Source organism: Centroberyx affinis, unplaced genomic scaffold, assembly GCF_046629955.1.
Source record: "Centroberyx affinis isolate AG114_WGS23_722 - 3 ecotype Tasmania unplaced genomic scaffold, CSIRO-AGI_Caff_v1 ptg002731l_1, whole genome shotgun sequence".
Classification (NCBI taxonomy): domain Eukaryota; kingdom Metazoa; phylum Chordata; class Actinopteri; order Beryciformes; family Berycidae; genus Centroberyx; species Centroberyx affinis.
In genome coordinates this window covers 153,928-169,647 of record NW_027280899.1, presented here as the reverse complement: position 1 = coordinate 169,647, position 15,720 = coordinate 153,928, and the positions used below count along the sequence as shown (strand labels likewise).

The 15,720-nt window shown below is 46.4% G+C and overlaps 1 protein-coding gene across 1 annotated transcript in view; it reads right to left on the bottom strand.

The window, feature by feature from the left end:
* LOC139657658 (probable E3 ubiquitin-protein ligase MID2) overlaps positions 1–15,720 on the bottom strand; it is a gene marked incomplete at its 3' end in the record, with an annotated part of 55,404 nt that overhangs the window by 23,326 nt on the left and 16,358 nt on the right. The window contains exon 2 of the mRNA XM_071535557.1: positions 4,192–5,060. Within this exon, the coding sequence (XP_071391658.1) occupies positions 4,192–5,004 (813 nt within the window). The remainder of the gene's footprint in view (positions 1–4,191; positions 5,061–15,720) is intronic.

The following is a 15,720-nucleotide window of genomic DNA, read 5'->3' as shown; positions in this document are numbered from 1 at the left end:
AGAGAAAGAGAAAAAGAGAGAGAGAGAACAGTGTTGCCAGTATGGCTGTGACTAGCCTCTTCCAAAACAGGAATTAATCCAATAATCGCTTGGAAGTGTTTTGCATATTTCTTCATTCTTCTCATGTACTAACACGCTATCATCTGGTTCGAGTATGTGTGAGACCTGTCAAGACCTCGGAGACATGCACACACACACGCCACACACATACTCACACCCCACTGCTGCAGGGTTAGCGCACACGTGACGCCACCGAGTGCAGCGGATCCAGAGTTTTTAAGTTTATCTGCTGCTTACTTCAAGTGCCGCTCTCCGCTCGAGTGTCACAAATGTCAGCAGCTCTGCCAGGGCTTTGCTGCCATGTCAGCTCATTAGCACTCGGCGCTAATGCACGAGCGGCTCAAGCCTCCCAGTGCCTGAGAGCCATCAATTAACTGCCAGCAATGAAGTGACAGGAGAAAAGGGAGACGTCTTATCTTTGTGCTTCGGCCCATTTATCCCTCTATGTCTCCTTTTTCCCCCTGTCTTTGCCCCTTTTCTCCATCCCTCCCGTTTCTTACTCCTTTGCCATCTACTCTCCATCTCCCTCACTTAGACCTCTTTGAATCCAGACCTCTCTTCCACCGAACAAGGATCAAAATGAGATACACATAAGGACAAACACTGGCATACAAACACATGGGTGCCAGTGACTAGACAGAATGTCTCATGGCTGAAAGGTCACATATTAAATCCCCGCCACAGTTAGTCTCCATCCCTGTCAAAGTGCACTCAAAAACAAACGAACCCCTACAAGCCACTGCGGGGCGGTGACTGGGGCTGAACCATGTGGTCACCCATAGTGTTGCTGTAATGCTGTGTTACGCTGTTAATGCTGTCTTCATTTTGTCCACTCAGCCTCTGAAAGGGGGTGCTAGCTTGCCACAAAATGTACCTAATTACTTCCTGATGGGCTTGCAATAGACACTTCCAAGAACCTCGGATGGTAGTTTCAGTACACGCTTTGGCTGTGTTTAAACAAATAAGAATCTTATGCGTAGGGACTTTATGCAGCAGTCTTTCAAGACAATCAAACTAAAACACAATTACCAAGGTCTGCCAATTACCAGACACAAAATGTCCTTGCTACTGAGCAACGACTTCTGCTTAACAGCTGCCTGGGGAATTAACTCACTTCCCTGCGGTTTCAGCTGTGCCGCATTCTGTCATTTACCTCGTTGGCACTTGTTGGCATTCTATCTCCTGAAATACCCACCTTCCTCGCCCCGGGGGGAGGCTTACCTTCTCCCTAATGTGTGAGAAATCATTTAGCGTCAGTCCATCTCCGCAGCATACACAACATAGCGGGGATGCAATGTGAGGGGTAATCGAGAGGCCAAAGATCAAACAGAGAGAGGCAGGATTGCAACTGATTGCATTAATTTACTGGCATTGATCAGTGGCCTCTATAGTAGCTGATTGCGTGGTGGGGGCAACGCAAAAGACCAGTCAATAACAGCATCAGTTACACAAGACTAAAATCTCAACTAAGAGAGTTTCAACTAATATTAGTCTGAGACACTCATGCTAAGAGAGAAAGAAAGAGTGCAGTGTAAGACACACTCCCCCCCTCCTTTGACCTACATCTCCCATGATTAGCTATGCACAAATAGGACTTTCTCCACTCCGCCTTTCCATGAGTGAGAAGAAGATTATAAGTTAGCAGCCGCTGCCACCGCCACTGGTGAGCTGAGCTGGGGCTCGGGCTCGGGCCGGGGCCGGTCCCCTCCCTGATTTGGGGTAGATCGGGGAGTTCAAAGTCAAGGAAGTTCAAAGCCTTGGCTGGGGAACGCTCAAAAGGAACCACAGCCAGCCATGAAGTGAAGAGGAAAGGAGGGGGAGACTTAGCCGCTTAAGCTCTCCCACAGCCTCTGTTGCGATCGGGGTGGCAGAAGCAGTGGGGGAAAATGTGTAAAAAGGGAAAGTGCGAGGGAAAATAAACTTGCTGAGGGTTAAGGCAATAAGAGGTGCTGAGCAGGTGGAATTTTGCTGGCACGCTGGTGCAACAATGAAAGGGAGAGCAGAGGTTTTTGGCGGCGCAAATCATCAACAACGCAGGCTGTAGGATTGCATTTTCCCTGGAATGGAATAGATGCTGCGATTTCATAGAAGAACATCAGCTCTGTTGTTGTGTTCACCTTGGAGACCCAATGAGCTGGATTTTTAGTTGCATACAGAATGCTGACAATGTCTCTCGAATTGTCGCTAGCATTTTCTTACACCCACATTTTTGTAGCGTACAGTGACAAAAAAGCCCAAATGTATTTGCATTAATATTCATCCCTACTTTTCTTCCGTGTGACAGAGAACAGCAACCAGAAAGCGTGCACATACACCATTCTCCTCTCTCCAGATAAAGCCCTGGGACTGCCTGTGTAGTGCTTTCTCAGGTATCCACTTCCCTCCCGGTGCTGCACAATGCTATTCACTTGACACAATTACACCGTGGCGGCATTGACATCCACGCACCCTGGGGACGGCAAGCATCAATGGAATTTCCTTGATGTCGGCGACCTTGGAACAAAGACTTATCAAGTGCAAAGGATCATGTCTTCCAATGGGAGATTTGCTTTGTTAGAAAGAAAGGTTATCTACGCGACGGTATGTAATGTAGAAGGCCTATGTACCTTTTACACAACGCAATGACAATGAAAACACAGAGCAGCCACTATAGGCTCTGGACCTGAGCCTGGATCCCCTCAGCACACATTCCTGCCCGGGTCACATGTTGATATCAGTGGCAATCAGTTTAATGCACGGAGAATTATTCTGTTCTTAACCCAGATACTCAAGTAACCGGGATTTGGGTCAATGCACGTAAACATTATAACTCAGAAAAATCCAGCTAAGCTCCTACTCCGATTATGAGAACCTGGTTAAGATGCCTGGCTTTATCCCATATTAAAGTGGTGACTGTGGCATAAATCTTACCGCTTTCACTAAACTCAGACTCGCAAAGCATTTTGGTACATTTTGAAGAGCAATACTTACTATTACCATTACTGTTGGGATCATCTTTCTTTCCCCTGTATTAGAAGCAACCTACTTCTCAGTCACAGAGCGAGAGGGGAGCCCCTTTTCCTAGTTTTTCGCTGAACCGTTCTATCTGTGGGTGGGACACTACAGGTAGACAGAACTATTCTATTAATTGGTTTATTCATGGCAAAAGGGATACTCAGTGGCAGGGTGTCAAAGGTTCATGTAAACAGCTTAACCCAAATAAGACATGAAAACAATTCCACCTCCAAAGTCTCACTCACTCTCATTTAATCAATCAGAAAATTATAGTCGAACTTGAACATTCACCAATGAATATATAATCCGCTAGTGTTCAGTCAGTTGGAATTGCTCTTTTAATGTGAAGAAAATGGGAAAACAAAGCGCACAGAGGTACACAAATACACAAACAGACAGGCATACACATTTGGATACGCATACACACGCACATGCACAACACACTCTGCTGGTAAGTGTCAGCTTTCAAGCCCAGCTAATGTTAACGGGCAGCTTTAGGTCTTTAGTGTGTGAATTAGCTCCAGCTAGTGCCTCCCTCTGTTGTTTTTTGCCCTGATTCAGCAGTCCTTGTCTTTGGAGCCGGTCAGCATGGAATGCAGAGCCTCTGAAAGCTCAATGGCCATAGGGAATGCCAGCTCATCGACTATTATAATGACGGCCTCCCTCTATCGCTCTCTGCCTCTCTCTGCCCCCCTCCCCCCGCCCCTTTTCTCTCTTTTTTCTGTCTCTCGTCTCTCTCTCTCTCTCTCTCTGGGATCTGTCTCTCAGCCTTTCTCTCCTCAGAGAGCTGAACAAAGGCTGGTGGGAGTGTGTATGATGGAATTGTGGTTCTGAAAGTTCATAGTCAACAGAAGTGCACAGAATAAATATGCCCAGTGTAGGGATGGATTAAAATGAAATTCTGCTGTTTGGCAAACTGCAAACAGAGAGATCACAATAACTTTTGCAGGCTATGACTGGGAGACTCTTTGAAAGACTCAAAATAACTTCTCAATCCAATCCAGTTCCAGGCTGTGACTTACCTTGCTTTTCTAACGCAGAAGACAAACAACAAAAAATAGGGGCAGTACACAGAAAGTGTTGTTGATATAGCCTCATTGCACGCTTTGTGAACTGAAAAGGAAATAGTGGACTAACCTTGAGCTTGTCAAAGCGTTCGGTGAGCGAGGACACCTGGTGCTCTCGGTGGCGCCCCACTAGCTTGCAGAGGGCACAGATGAGCTGGTCGTCCACCATGCAGTACATGTTGACCTTCTCGTTCTCGTGCTCCAGGCAGGTCAGGCCGCGGAGGTGAGTGTCCGGCACCGGCTCCACCAGGCGGTGGCTGGTGAAGGGCTTCTTGTTGGGGTGCGTCGCGCGCAGGCAGCGGTCGCAGTACGACACCTCGCACGTCACGCACGTCTTGACGGCCTCGCGCGGCGGGTCCTGCTCGCAGAACTGGCAGCTGATGCGCGGGTCCATGGCGGCGACGACGGCCGGGCTGTGGTTGGCGTTGGTGTGGTTGGCGTGCGGGTGGGAGTGGCTGGAAGTGGCCGGGCTGCCGCGGGCGCTGCTTCCGCTGGTGCCGCTGCCGCCGCCGCCGCCGCCGATGGTTCCGGCGATTGTGGCGCTAATGGTGCCGCTGTAGGGCCGCTGCGGTTGCAGGCGCCGGCTCTCTGTGGGGGAGTTGGGGCCGCTGAGGGAGGCCTTTTGGAAGCGGTCAATGATGTTCTGCAACGTCACATTGCGCTTCAGGCCCTCCAGGCCGCGGTGGTTCAGCGTGATGACGTAACGACAGGTGGGGCACTGGAAGGCCGAGATGGACTCGAGGGGCTTGCTGGTGGAGCAGTGGGACACCAGGATGCGGTGGGCGCAGTTAAAACACAGGCTGTGGGCGCAGGGCAAGAGCAAGGGATCTTCGAACAACTCCAGGCAGATCGGGCAGGTCAGCTCAGACTCCAGTGTTTCCATCTTCAGTTGAACCGATCTAGAGGTGACATCAAATCCCACGGAAGCTGGCCAGTCACCTGCAGGGAGGAGAGAAAAAGACAAGAGATTGGTATGAGTCATTTTACAGCTAGTCATTAAATGAGTCATTAATTAGGGACTTAAAACAAGATTTACAGTAGCTTGGTTCAGACAGTTCTCTTTTGTTGAGTAGCACAGCAGAAAGACAGAGTACAGAACTCATCGATTCACCCATTCACTCACTCATTTCCTACGTTTATGACTCAAACATTCGGGAGATACTGGTTTTCGGGTGAGATGGACCGGCCTGTGCAGATCCAGCAGAGACACTGTCAATCTGTTCACACTCACAGACGCACACACAGTCCCCTAGTAGCCTTAGGCCTCTCTCAGCTCGCACGGCTTGTCACCGGGCCCCCATGTTGTCCGCCGACACAGCCTATAACACATCACTCCTCCCGCGGTACCCTTAAGTGGCACATGAAAAGAAGAGGAATGACTGAACGAGCAGGGAGGAGAAGGGATAAGAGGGTGGCTGAATGGTGGGGAAGGAGACAACGATCAAGGGGGGTGGCGCAGAATGACAGAGAGAAAGAGATAGATGTGCGGCGGAGGAGACAGAGCGAGGAAGTGGAACTTGTGGAAAACTGGGAACCTCTGCATCTCTAACATGCTGACAGCCTCTTACCCTCTCCGTTTATTCAACTATTCACTTGTTCTCGCCGCATCCACCGTTCAGCCGAGCTTAATATCTAATGTAACGTGAGAATCTAACATCCAAATTATACAGTTCATAATTCGGTACACCACGCTTGAAAGGCACATCACCATTGCTGCCTCCTTCCTCTTTTCCCTCCATCATTTCTGCCTTTGCTCCCCGCTGTCTTTGCCTGATTTCTACTCCTTTTCTCAACCCCTCTCTGATTCTCTCCTCCTCTGTTCTTGCTACTGCTCCCCCCTTCCCCTGCTCCTCCACCACCCCTCTGCACCATCGCGCAACTTCCACGGCACAGAACCTCTCCTCAAATGGGTTGAATGGGTCTACGATCAGATTGTTTCTGAAGCCCTGAAAGCACAATTACTAGCATAATTTCAATTAAAATCAGTTTAAACTGCTTGAGGTATCAAAGGATAAGCACTCAACTTCAGGTAACTCCAACTTTTAAAGCACTGACCCAACAACAATTGAAAGTGGGACAGCGAAAACAGTGTCTGAGCCGAAACACGAAAATCGATTTCACATCCGCCTCCTCTCCTCTGCGGGCCCTCCCAGTCTCGGCACCTTGCAGCCTGCGTATCGAGCTGTCTCCCCCGGGTGGCCTTAAAACCACTGGCATGAGAAGCCTTAAAACCACTGGCATGAGAAATCACCAATAACACCCCCCCCCCCCATACCCCCCACCCCCCACTCTACAGCAGCATACAGCCCCGGCTCACGGTGGCTCCTTTTTCCTTTTAAAGAAACAAAGCAGGCACCGTGAAACTACGGCATTAAACCGGATGACCTCAGATAGCTGACAGTGACAGTTTCATTAAGCGAGGTCGTTCCTGAAAGACGGCCCTCCTCTCCCTCTTCACTAGTCGTGCAGGAATTACTAATGACCGGGCTTTAGTGGTTATGACAAATCAAAGACTAGTTTTCACAGCTGGGACAGCACGGCCTTTTCGAACCTTAGTTCATTGTGTACACAGGTGTGACTATGTTTCGAGAGAATTCAAGGTCAAAGAATTCCCTCGCAGGCAGAAACAGTTCTGTAGCAACGGCAGCAAACACACAAACAGCATACAGGCCTAATTAAAAAATTTAAATACATAAATCTAAAAGTTAACTAACGACTATCACTTTAGCTCCCGCCAAGATTTACAAGTCAAGTTTCAAAGTGGGGAAGTGCTGAGAATGTACATTTAGCCCCTATGGCACAGAGAGAGAATTACCTAGTTAAAAACAGGGCTCTTTGCGACTGGTCAATGGGGATTTTAGGTGCTGAATTGCAGCCAAACCCATTCAGTGTACTGTATGAACCCAGAGCAAAACTGCTTTCCTGGACTTTGCCATTTTGATCCTGGGTGTAAGGAGCCAAAATGGGTCCTTATTAGGAAGAGTATCCAGTAACTGACCGTTTAGCTTCCCTTTTCCCCTTTGACTTCCTTGCTTAACACCTATTACTCCACATCAAGCACGTTCAAGCATGATCTGCCAAAAGTATTTCATTTTATGTTCGACATCAAAGCACCATGCTGGGTCTTCATCAGTACAAACACTGTAATGTAAAATATAAGCATAAATCTGGTAAACATATCCTCTCCACAACACCTTCAAATGTGATCAGTTGAGAATCTATAATCAGAATGTGTTGTGATATCAGCTATGGCCACAATCAGATATGCTTGACTCCAACTGGATAACAAAATTCACAGGTTGCTGTCAAAACATCATGCCAAAGTGGCAAGGCATTGTCCTGCTTCTCCATTTAATTCCTCATATTAAGAAAGAAACAATAAGCCTAAGCTTGTGCCATCGCCAGCTCATTTGTGATAACTTCATTTTTCTGTGACAATACCCTGTTGTGAACCTGCTAGTGTGCATTCAATCGCATTGTGAACTAGGCATGCCCTTACGCCACAACCCGTAATCAGGGCAGCCAGCTAAAGACTGGCTCAAGACAAAACAATATGTTAGAGCTCAAAGGCTCAAAGTCATCTGCAGTAACAAAAGTCTCCTCCCCTAAACCCTCCGCTGCACCACTCGCCAGAACCGTGCCTCCACATGGAGCTGCGTTCAAAGCAAACATCAGTCGAGCAGCAGCTAAATGCATGGGAAAGGCACCCGGCTGTAGAAACCAGTTATACGCATGCAGCAGCTTCGCTACAAAATTCATTATCCGGAAAAGAAATAAATAACGGCCCGCAGCCAATCATGCAGATATTATGCTGATAAGAGGCAATGGCCAGTGTGCTTGTGTGTGTGTGTGTGTGTGTGTGAGGGTGTATCTGAATGCAGGTTTTACGAGACTCTGCATATGTGTTTGTCTGTGGGAAGGCAGTAATGGTGTGAGCGTTTGTCTCTGCCTGTGCGTACGTGTACACATGCACATAATGTCCTTCGCCAATATTCACCTTGGCTGCTATTTATCAGATGGTTTATGTGGTTGTTATCACGCAGCCTGGCGGTGTTGGGGATAAAGAGGGGGAGAGAGGGAGGGAGAGAGAGAGATAGAGAGAGAGAGAGAGAGTTGAGCAGCAAGCTACCGCTGAGGGAGCAGGCATGGGGTTCTGCTCCATCACACCAACAATGGGTCTAATTTATCTCCTCTGTATCAGATAGGGGATAACCAGGGGCAGAGGGACGGAGATAAAGAGAGAAGCAGGGTGTGTGTGTGTGTGTTGGGGGGTGGAGGGGGTGGAGGGAGGCAGGAACAACCTTCATGACCTTAGAATGACAGAGAAGGTCGCCGGCCCCTCAAGCGTGTAGAGAGCGAGGAGGCCAAAGGTAAAAAATATGACATCATTCTCCACGTAAATCTCTGTCCCTGCATCCGCGACCGCAAGCCTGTGCTTTTCATTTGATGTGATGGTTCCCATCTGCGGCCATTTTGCGGCGGATATTTTGCTTTCCCATCTGATAAACATTCGGTTTAATTCATTCAGGAAGACAAGCTGATGGGGGAAAGAGCAACACATGTTCTTTTATACTTTATAACGTCATAAAATTTTTACTCTGTTGATGTTTTAGTATGGGGAGGATACACAGTAGTGGTATCTGGAGCTGAAACCACATCTCTCCCCTCTGCTATAAAACATTTAATCTGCAGAAGTAGAGCAAGAGATGGTTTAATGATCATTTTCAGTTTACGAATCAGATTAGAGAATCAGTATTTTCAAGTTCTGTGTCACTGAGTGCAGCTATAGGGCTGAGCAACAGCTACTCAGCACCGTATGACTGCTGTTTCAGTCAGGCATGTCAGCAACAGGCAACAAGGCACATATTCATGCTTCTCAGAATAAGAGCAGTGATTCAAGATCACCAGGTCAGGTCATATGACCATATGAATTTCACCCTGTGGAAATAGGGGAAAGTGCTCCCAGATGAGGACTAGTCTCATTGAGATATACAATGCTTTTTTCCTCACAGTGCTGTGGTCACCAAGAGGTAAATTCAGGTCTATCAGTCAGAGGTGAGACGCTTTATTGAGCAGTATCTAATAAATACAGTGAAGTAGAAGATGTACTATTGTGAAGATTTAACTTACAAGTGAATCACCTTAGCTGCAAATTTTCACATAAATCCCACAATTCCCTTATTTACAAAAAAAAATGTCATCACAACAAATGTGACATGGAACTGTACAGAATCTCATCTGGCCAAGAAAGCAGTATCGTAACAACCATAAGTCTAATAGCTGCAGACAAAAAACATTCAACTATGTACACAGATACAGAAACAGAATCCAAACTCTCAATTACTGAGTGCAACACATTGACAGAGATGAGTGCATGACCCTTGAGGCCTGGATTTCAACGGTCCAATTCAAGTGTTGACTGAGTCAGCAGTCAGACTTCATTCCTTAGGACAGAGCTCAGCAGCGCTGGTTATGCTGATGTTAATGTGGCTGTGTTTAACGGAGCATAGTGTTATAATTAACACCGAGCTTTAACACACCATCAACAGGCCCATTAAGCTTCTGCTATGTCACTCTGGGGAAACAATGCTGGCTATGATGGCAGCCACTTAGGGACCAAATCTCTAGCCTCATGAAAAAGGCATTCTGCAGACAGGCTGGCAAACACAGACACACACACACACGCGCACACACAAGCATACACGTACACACACAAGTGCACAAACACACACACACACACACACACACACACACACAACAAAGCACAAGCATGCATTTACAAGCAAAACTCTCTCCGTCTCGTTGTTTCTCTTCATCTGCCATTCTTGTTAAGGTGAAGTGTCCCATCTGGAAGGAGAACAGCTTGTGCTGGTGCTTGAGAAAACACACACGCGCCCGCACGCACGCAGACACACACTCGCAGATATCACATGCACACACACAGTCTCAGACAGACACACACAAACACACGAAGACACACAGACTCAGATCTCTGAGGGGCTCGCTCTGATCTATTGTTGTGCTGATTACCGTACCGAGACTTTTTTGATCTCACTCAGATTTTTGAGTGAAATACAGATGAAAAAACAGGGACATCAGTGATGATTCATTAGTCTGTCTGAAGAGACATGGTTAGATACACACAGTCGGTATACACATACAACCCCACACACACACACACACACACACACACACACACACGCACACACTCAGACTGGATCCTAAGCTGCTTATGCTTTATACTTTTGCATTCTGACACATCCTTAAAACCATGCACAAACACACATACATAAACAGGAAGCCACTTCAGCCCTGTTGCTCTTTTCAAACAGCAGGGCGGGGATGTGGACTGGCAGCCAACCAACTCAGACAGCTGTCAGGCACAGGTATTGTTATGACATAAGACGCAGCTTTGACGAATAACGGCTGGGACAGTAATGAATTCCACTCCAAGCATGTGAAACACGGGCGACGCCCCAAAAGTAGAAAGTACGGATGTTATGGTTTCTGTTCTTCTGGTTATGTCTCTAACAAAAAAACAACATACACTTCTTTATTTGAAAACAATAGTCCCTTGAGTGTGTGTTCATTTCGCATACACACACACACACACACACACACTTATAAGACCGTAGTTGTGGTATTGTGTTCTTAACAAGATATACAAGAACAAGATCCGCATCATTCCATGTTTGAAGGCAATAGCCCTTTACTCACATGCCACACCCATTTACAACTCACACACACCGTAAAGTGATCCGCTGTCATTAACCCCTTACCATCAACACCACTGTGTGTCGTACATACAGTGTGTATAACCTACATAACATACAGGTGACATGTTTGTGAGATTTGTGCGTCTGTGTGCACCCTGCATCTTTGTGTGTGTGTGTGTGTGCATTTGTGCCAATAGTTATTTTTTGCCTCCATAACATCAGCTTTGGCAAATAAAGGCCAAGACGGTAATAAATTCCACTCCGAGTATGTGAAACGTGACCTCAGGGAATGCCCCGAAATAGAAAATATTGATGTCACGGTTTCCCTCTTTGCATCTGCGTCTTGCAAAAACCGAAACCAAAACAACAGTTTCTTCATTTAAAAGCAGTAACAATCCCTTGAGTGCATGGTGTGTGTGTGTGTGTGTTCACTTCGTTAAAGCATGCGTCAGAGCGAGAGCGGCGTTTGTGGAACAATGACGATTAGCCTTGTCTAAACAATGGGGACAATCCGCTTGTAAAAAGCAGTCACTCCTCCTTGAATTGTAGTTGCACAATTGCAGGTGAAACGGCCGCTCACAGGACACTTGATGACGCTGGGGCAGAGGGGCGGAGGGGCGGAGGGGCGGAGGGGCGGAGGGGCGGCGGTCACAGCAGATGACCACACCTAGACTTGTGAACCAATGACACGAATCCGCTCCCACTGGGGGTTAGGATCAACATTTCCAGCACTTCTCTCTTACATGATCATACATCTCACATGGCTCTGACCCTTGCACTCCTCACTGTCGGTTATTTGCAATGTTGGTGATTTAGGAATTTAAATCGCCGACAAGTTGCTGAATAAGAGCGTCTGCTAAAATGTAAATGTTATTGCAAATGTGAAAATGTCAGAGTGTTGGAACTGACGGATTATGTTTATATAATCCCCCTTTTGCTGTATTCTTATTTATGTCCTATTCTTCTTTGATGTATCCTATTACTTTGTTCTGCTGCAACGGCTGAATTTCTGGTTACTGGAGGCTTCAAGATATTCCAGACCACAGAACAATATCGCCTACATCTAATGCAGCAGTTCCTTAGTGAACATAATGTCAGTGCACAACCAGGAATAAACTCGCAAAAGAGAGACAGCTGGACTGAGAGTAAACTAGCCTAAGTAAGTCCCTTCAACTGGCTAAACTATGCTAACCTTTTTTTTTTTCTGTGAGATAATGTTTGTGTCACAATAATTCTTAGCTACTTAACTACTGCTAGGCTAGTCCAGCTAAGTTAGCTAGCTTACTGTGCTAGCAAGTGATGTTTTTCTGTAATCACCTGGTTTTTGAATTAACTGCACCCTGACAAAATGTCATTAGTCTAAGGGTGTCTAGTGCTCAGTGTAGTACAAGGTGTGCACAATCCTGGCTGTTATGGAACATATAGGCATGGTAAAGCATGTGCGCTAACCCTCTCTACAAAGATTGTGTCGTAGCCCGGGTTGCTGGGGATGATTCAGGTGATTCAGCGAAACTGAAACGCACCCACCATTATGGCTCAGTGTGGGAAACAGCCTCACAATGGGGGCCCGGTTTCGAGGCAGGGTACGCATGGGAAAGCCATTTGTTTCAAAGATAGGAAGGGGCGTGCTGAGGTGCAAGCAGAGCCAGATGTTGGACATCTATCAAAGAGGCTTGTTCACGGAGCGGAGAGCAGAACAAAAGATTACTTCCAGGAGGAGCTATGCTTCAGTGCAAGGTAGATTATACGGGCAAACACAAACACGTATGCACACACACACACACACACACACACAGACAGATGGACAAAGCCACACACACACACACACACACACACACACATTGAGACAGGTACTTTAAGCCCCAGTCACAACTCCAGTGTCAGCAGCCTTAATCTGCGACTCCGGACTCAATCTCTACACTGTGACAATCTACTGTGTATCACCAGTTTATTATTGTCCCCCTGCCCCCACTCCTCTCTCTCCTCTCCAGGTGTACCTGGATTCTACCCATCTCGGCGGAGGCTGTCAATCACACGCTTATCACAGCAGAGAAGAGGAGCAGAAAATCACATAGTTGAGGTTTAAAGGCTCCAGAGAGCAAGAGGACGGTAAACAACAGCAGCAGGGGGTCGGCGGTCTTCCTTTTGCAGGGGCTTTGGAAAACACACCCTGAGACAGCGCCATGTTTATCCCTGTGGGATGTTTTACGGCTGGGAGGAAAAAATAGCACTTATAATGTCATTATGGGAAAATGGCATCTCTTGTCATGAGTGGAATGCAAATATTTTTTGCAGAACTGTTATTTGGTATTTAAGATACTGCTTTTGACACAAATAACAGATTAAAGGCTATTTCACTGAAGTCCCAGGTGACCAGGTGATTCTTATTCTCTTAATAGGTGATAGAAAAATGCAAAACAGTGTAAAATTGTTGCATTAAGATCAAAGTTTCAGCCCCTGTGTGCACTTGGAAAGTGTGACAGAGCATACCAACAGGTAGTTAGCTATGGGGGTCTTTTAGAGGCCGAGTGCACCCTGATTGGGTGACCAACAGGTTGCTTCTCCACAACAAAGACAGATGCTATTAAGCCGACAAGCCCAGTCTGCAGTCGGTAACCTCGGTCTGCTGCGGACCTGTTGGTATGCAGTGAGCATTCCTCAAATATCTTCCAACGAACAAAAGGTTAAAGATGTTAATAATGAATTACTGGCTTCCTCCGGCGGCCTGCTCATGTGAAACAGTGACACATTGCTAATTAAATAACCATTTGGAAGCAAACAGAGAACGGTACAAATGGAGCTCGATTTTTTTGGCAGAACAAAAGTAAAAAAAGTGAGAACACGGTTCAGGATGGCAGTTTGGATTCTCTCTCTCTCTGTTTCTCTCTCTCAGGGGTGATGAGGGCCAAGCTAAAACAAGCAGCACTCATTCATGATTTTATGAGGTAACTAAATAAGGCTGAGGCCAACGAGAGTCTTTCCACTGAGAATGGTCGGCCTGCTTGTGCAATGTTGGTAAAATCACAGAGCTAAACACATTTTGGCAAGCGCAGGCACTAACCAAGGGTGAGCGCATTAAAATGACTCATAAAACCACCATAACATAACACCGCTGCATGAATACTTTCATTAGTAACTGTGTAAGCAAATGTAATTCTCAAGCCCTGGCCCTAAAACACGGCATTTTCCCTAATCACCTCAGCAGAGCATTAAAACCAGAAAGAAACAGGACATTGTTTGAGTGGAATTTTCAGTGGAATTCAATTGCATAAGTGGATTGAAATGCCGGCATTTTTTGGAGGGCAAGTCGTTTCACCGGGGTTAAAAATACCCACAGGCATAAGAGATATGTCAGGACCGAGCACTGCTGAGCTTTGCCAGACGCCAAGAGACTGCAGCTCCCCTTCTCTATGGTTTTGGGAAAAAGGAAACGGCAGTCCCCACAATGAGGGCCCTCCAGTTGACCAGAACACACCAAAACTGTACACCATGATTATATAAGCAGGATCAAGTAGCACATTAAACTTGTCATGTTACATTTCCGTGCCGTCGCTGACAGAAGCCATGTGTCCCAATGCAGCTGCTACGGGGATGAAAAAAAAAAAGGAATATTGAAACATATGTGAAACTCCCACCCAATTCTCTCTCTCTCTGTTTCCCCTCATCTGTCTCTCTCTTCTTCTCTTCTTCCTCCTCTCTCGCTCTTCCTCCCGCCTCCACTTGCCCAATATTTCCTCTGCTTCTCTCCTTTCCTTTCACCCAGCCCTCCCTCTCTCTCTCTCTCTCTGTCTTTTCCTGCCTCTGCCTCTCTCTCTCTCTCTCTGCAGCACCCCTCAGCGCAGACTGCTTTCATCAAACATGTGATTCCTATTCATAGAATGTAAACAGTAACGCAGCCAAGCCGGCGTTTCCATTTCACATTTAGTGCAGCTCCGCAGACTGGCTCGAGCTTAACCCTCTAACTCCTGCTCTCAGCCACACCGGCAACAGCTCCTGTTACAAAACAATTGCCATCATCTCTTGAAATAAATCCAATGCAATATATTGCATTTCGTTTGTTATATCTCAAGATCTCAAGATATTATGCTGCTTACACATATCATATTGGCTTTATCAAGTTAGCATTCCTGCTTTTCCCACTGATGAAATGTAATCACCATTAGAGAGCATGCAGCTACAAACACATCAGCATCTATAAACATGGTGCTCAATGCAAATTGATTCACGATTAATTTACTTAATATACAGCACTTGCTCCAAATTGTTAAGTCACAGACTGCCTATAAGAACCTTTATAAGGAAAAGCATTTAATCATTTTAAAGATTTTTCAACAAAATCCACTTCAATTGCCAGCAAGTAGTACAGCAACATACAGGAGGTGGCCAAGTGTAACTTCAACCCCAAACAAGCATAACATTTTAACAATATATTATTGCACAATCCTGCTATAAAATGAGGAAAACTCTGTCTGTCTGTCTGCATCCATTTTGCTCCTCGATGGGTTGGCCAATCAATCTGAAACTGCACATGGGCATTGAGCACTGGCATAGGCAGGGACTGACGAAGCAGATTTTTCCATTTTCCCACATTTACGCTGTTTATGCGCATTTTTGGCAAGTCTGTGCGGAGTTGAGGCACGCGCATCCCTGGGTAAGTAAAAAATTATCTTAAAACAGCTTGGGTAACTGTTTTGAAGTGATGTTAGAAAGATATTTAGGTCACAAAACGATGCAGGTAGATGCATTTATGGATTATGGATTATTTATCGTCTCAAATTTCATTTGGTGCAGGCCCATTTATTAAACATCAAAATGTCTGCCGGGTGTTTCATCTGAACAGGCATGCCTAAATGTGGCTACAAAGCCAGCCTACAGTCTTCCAC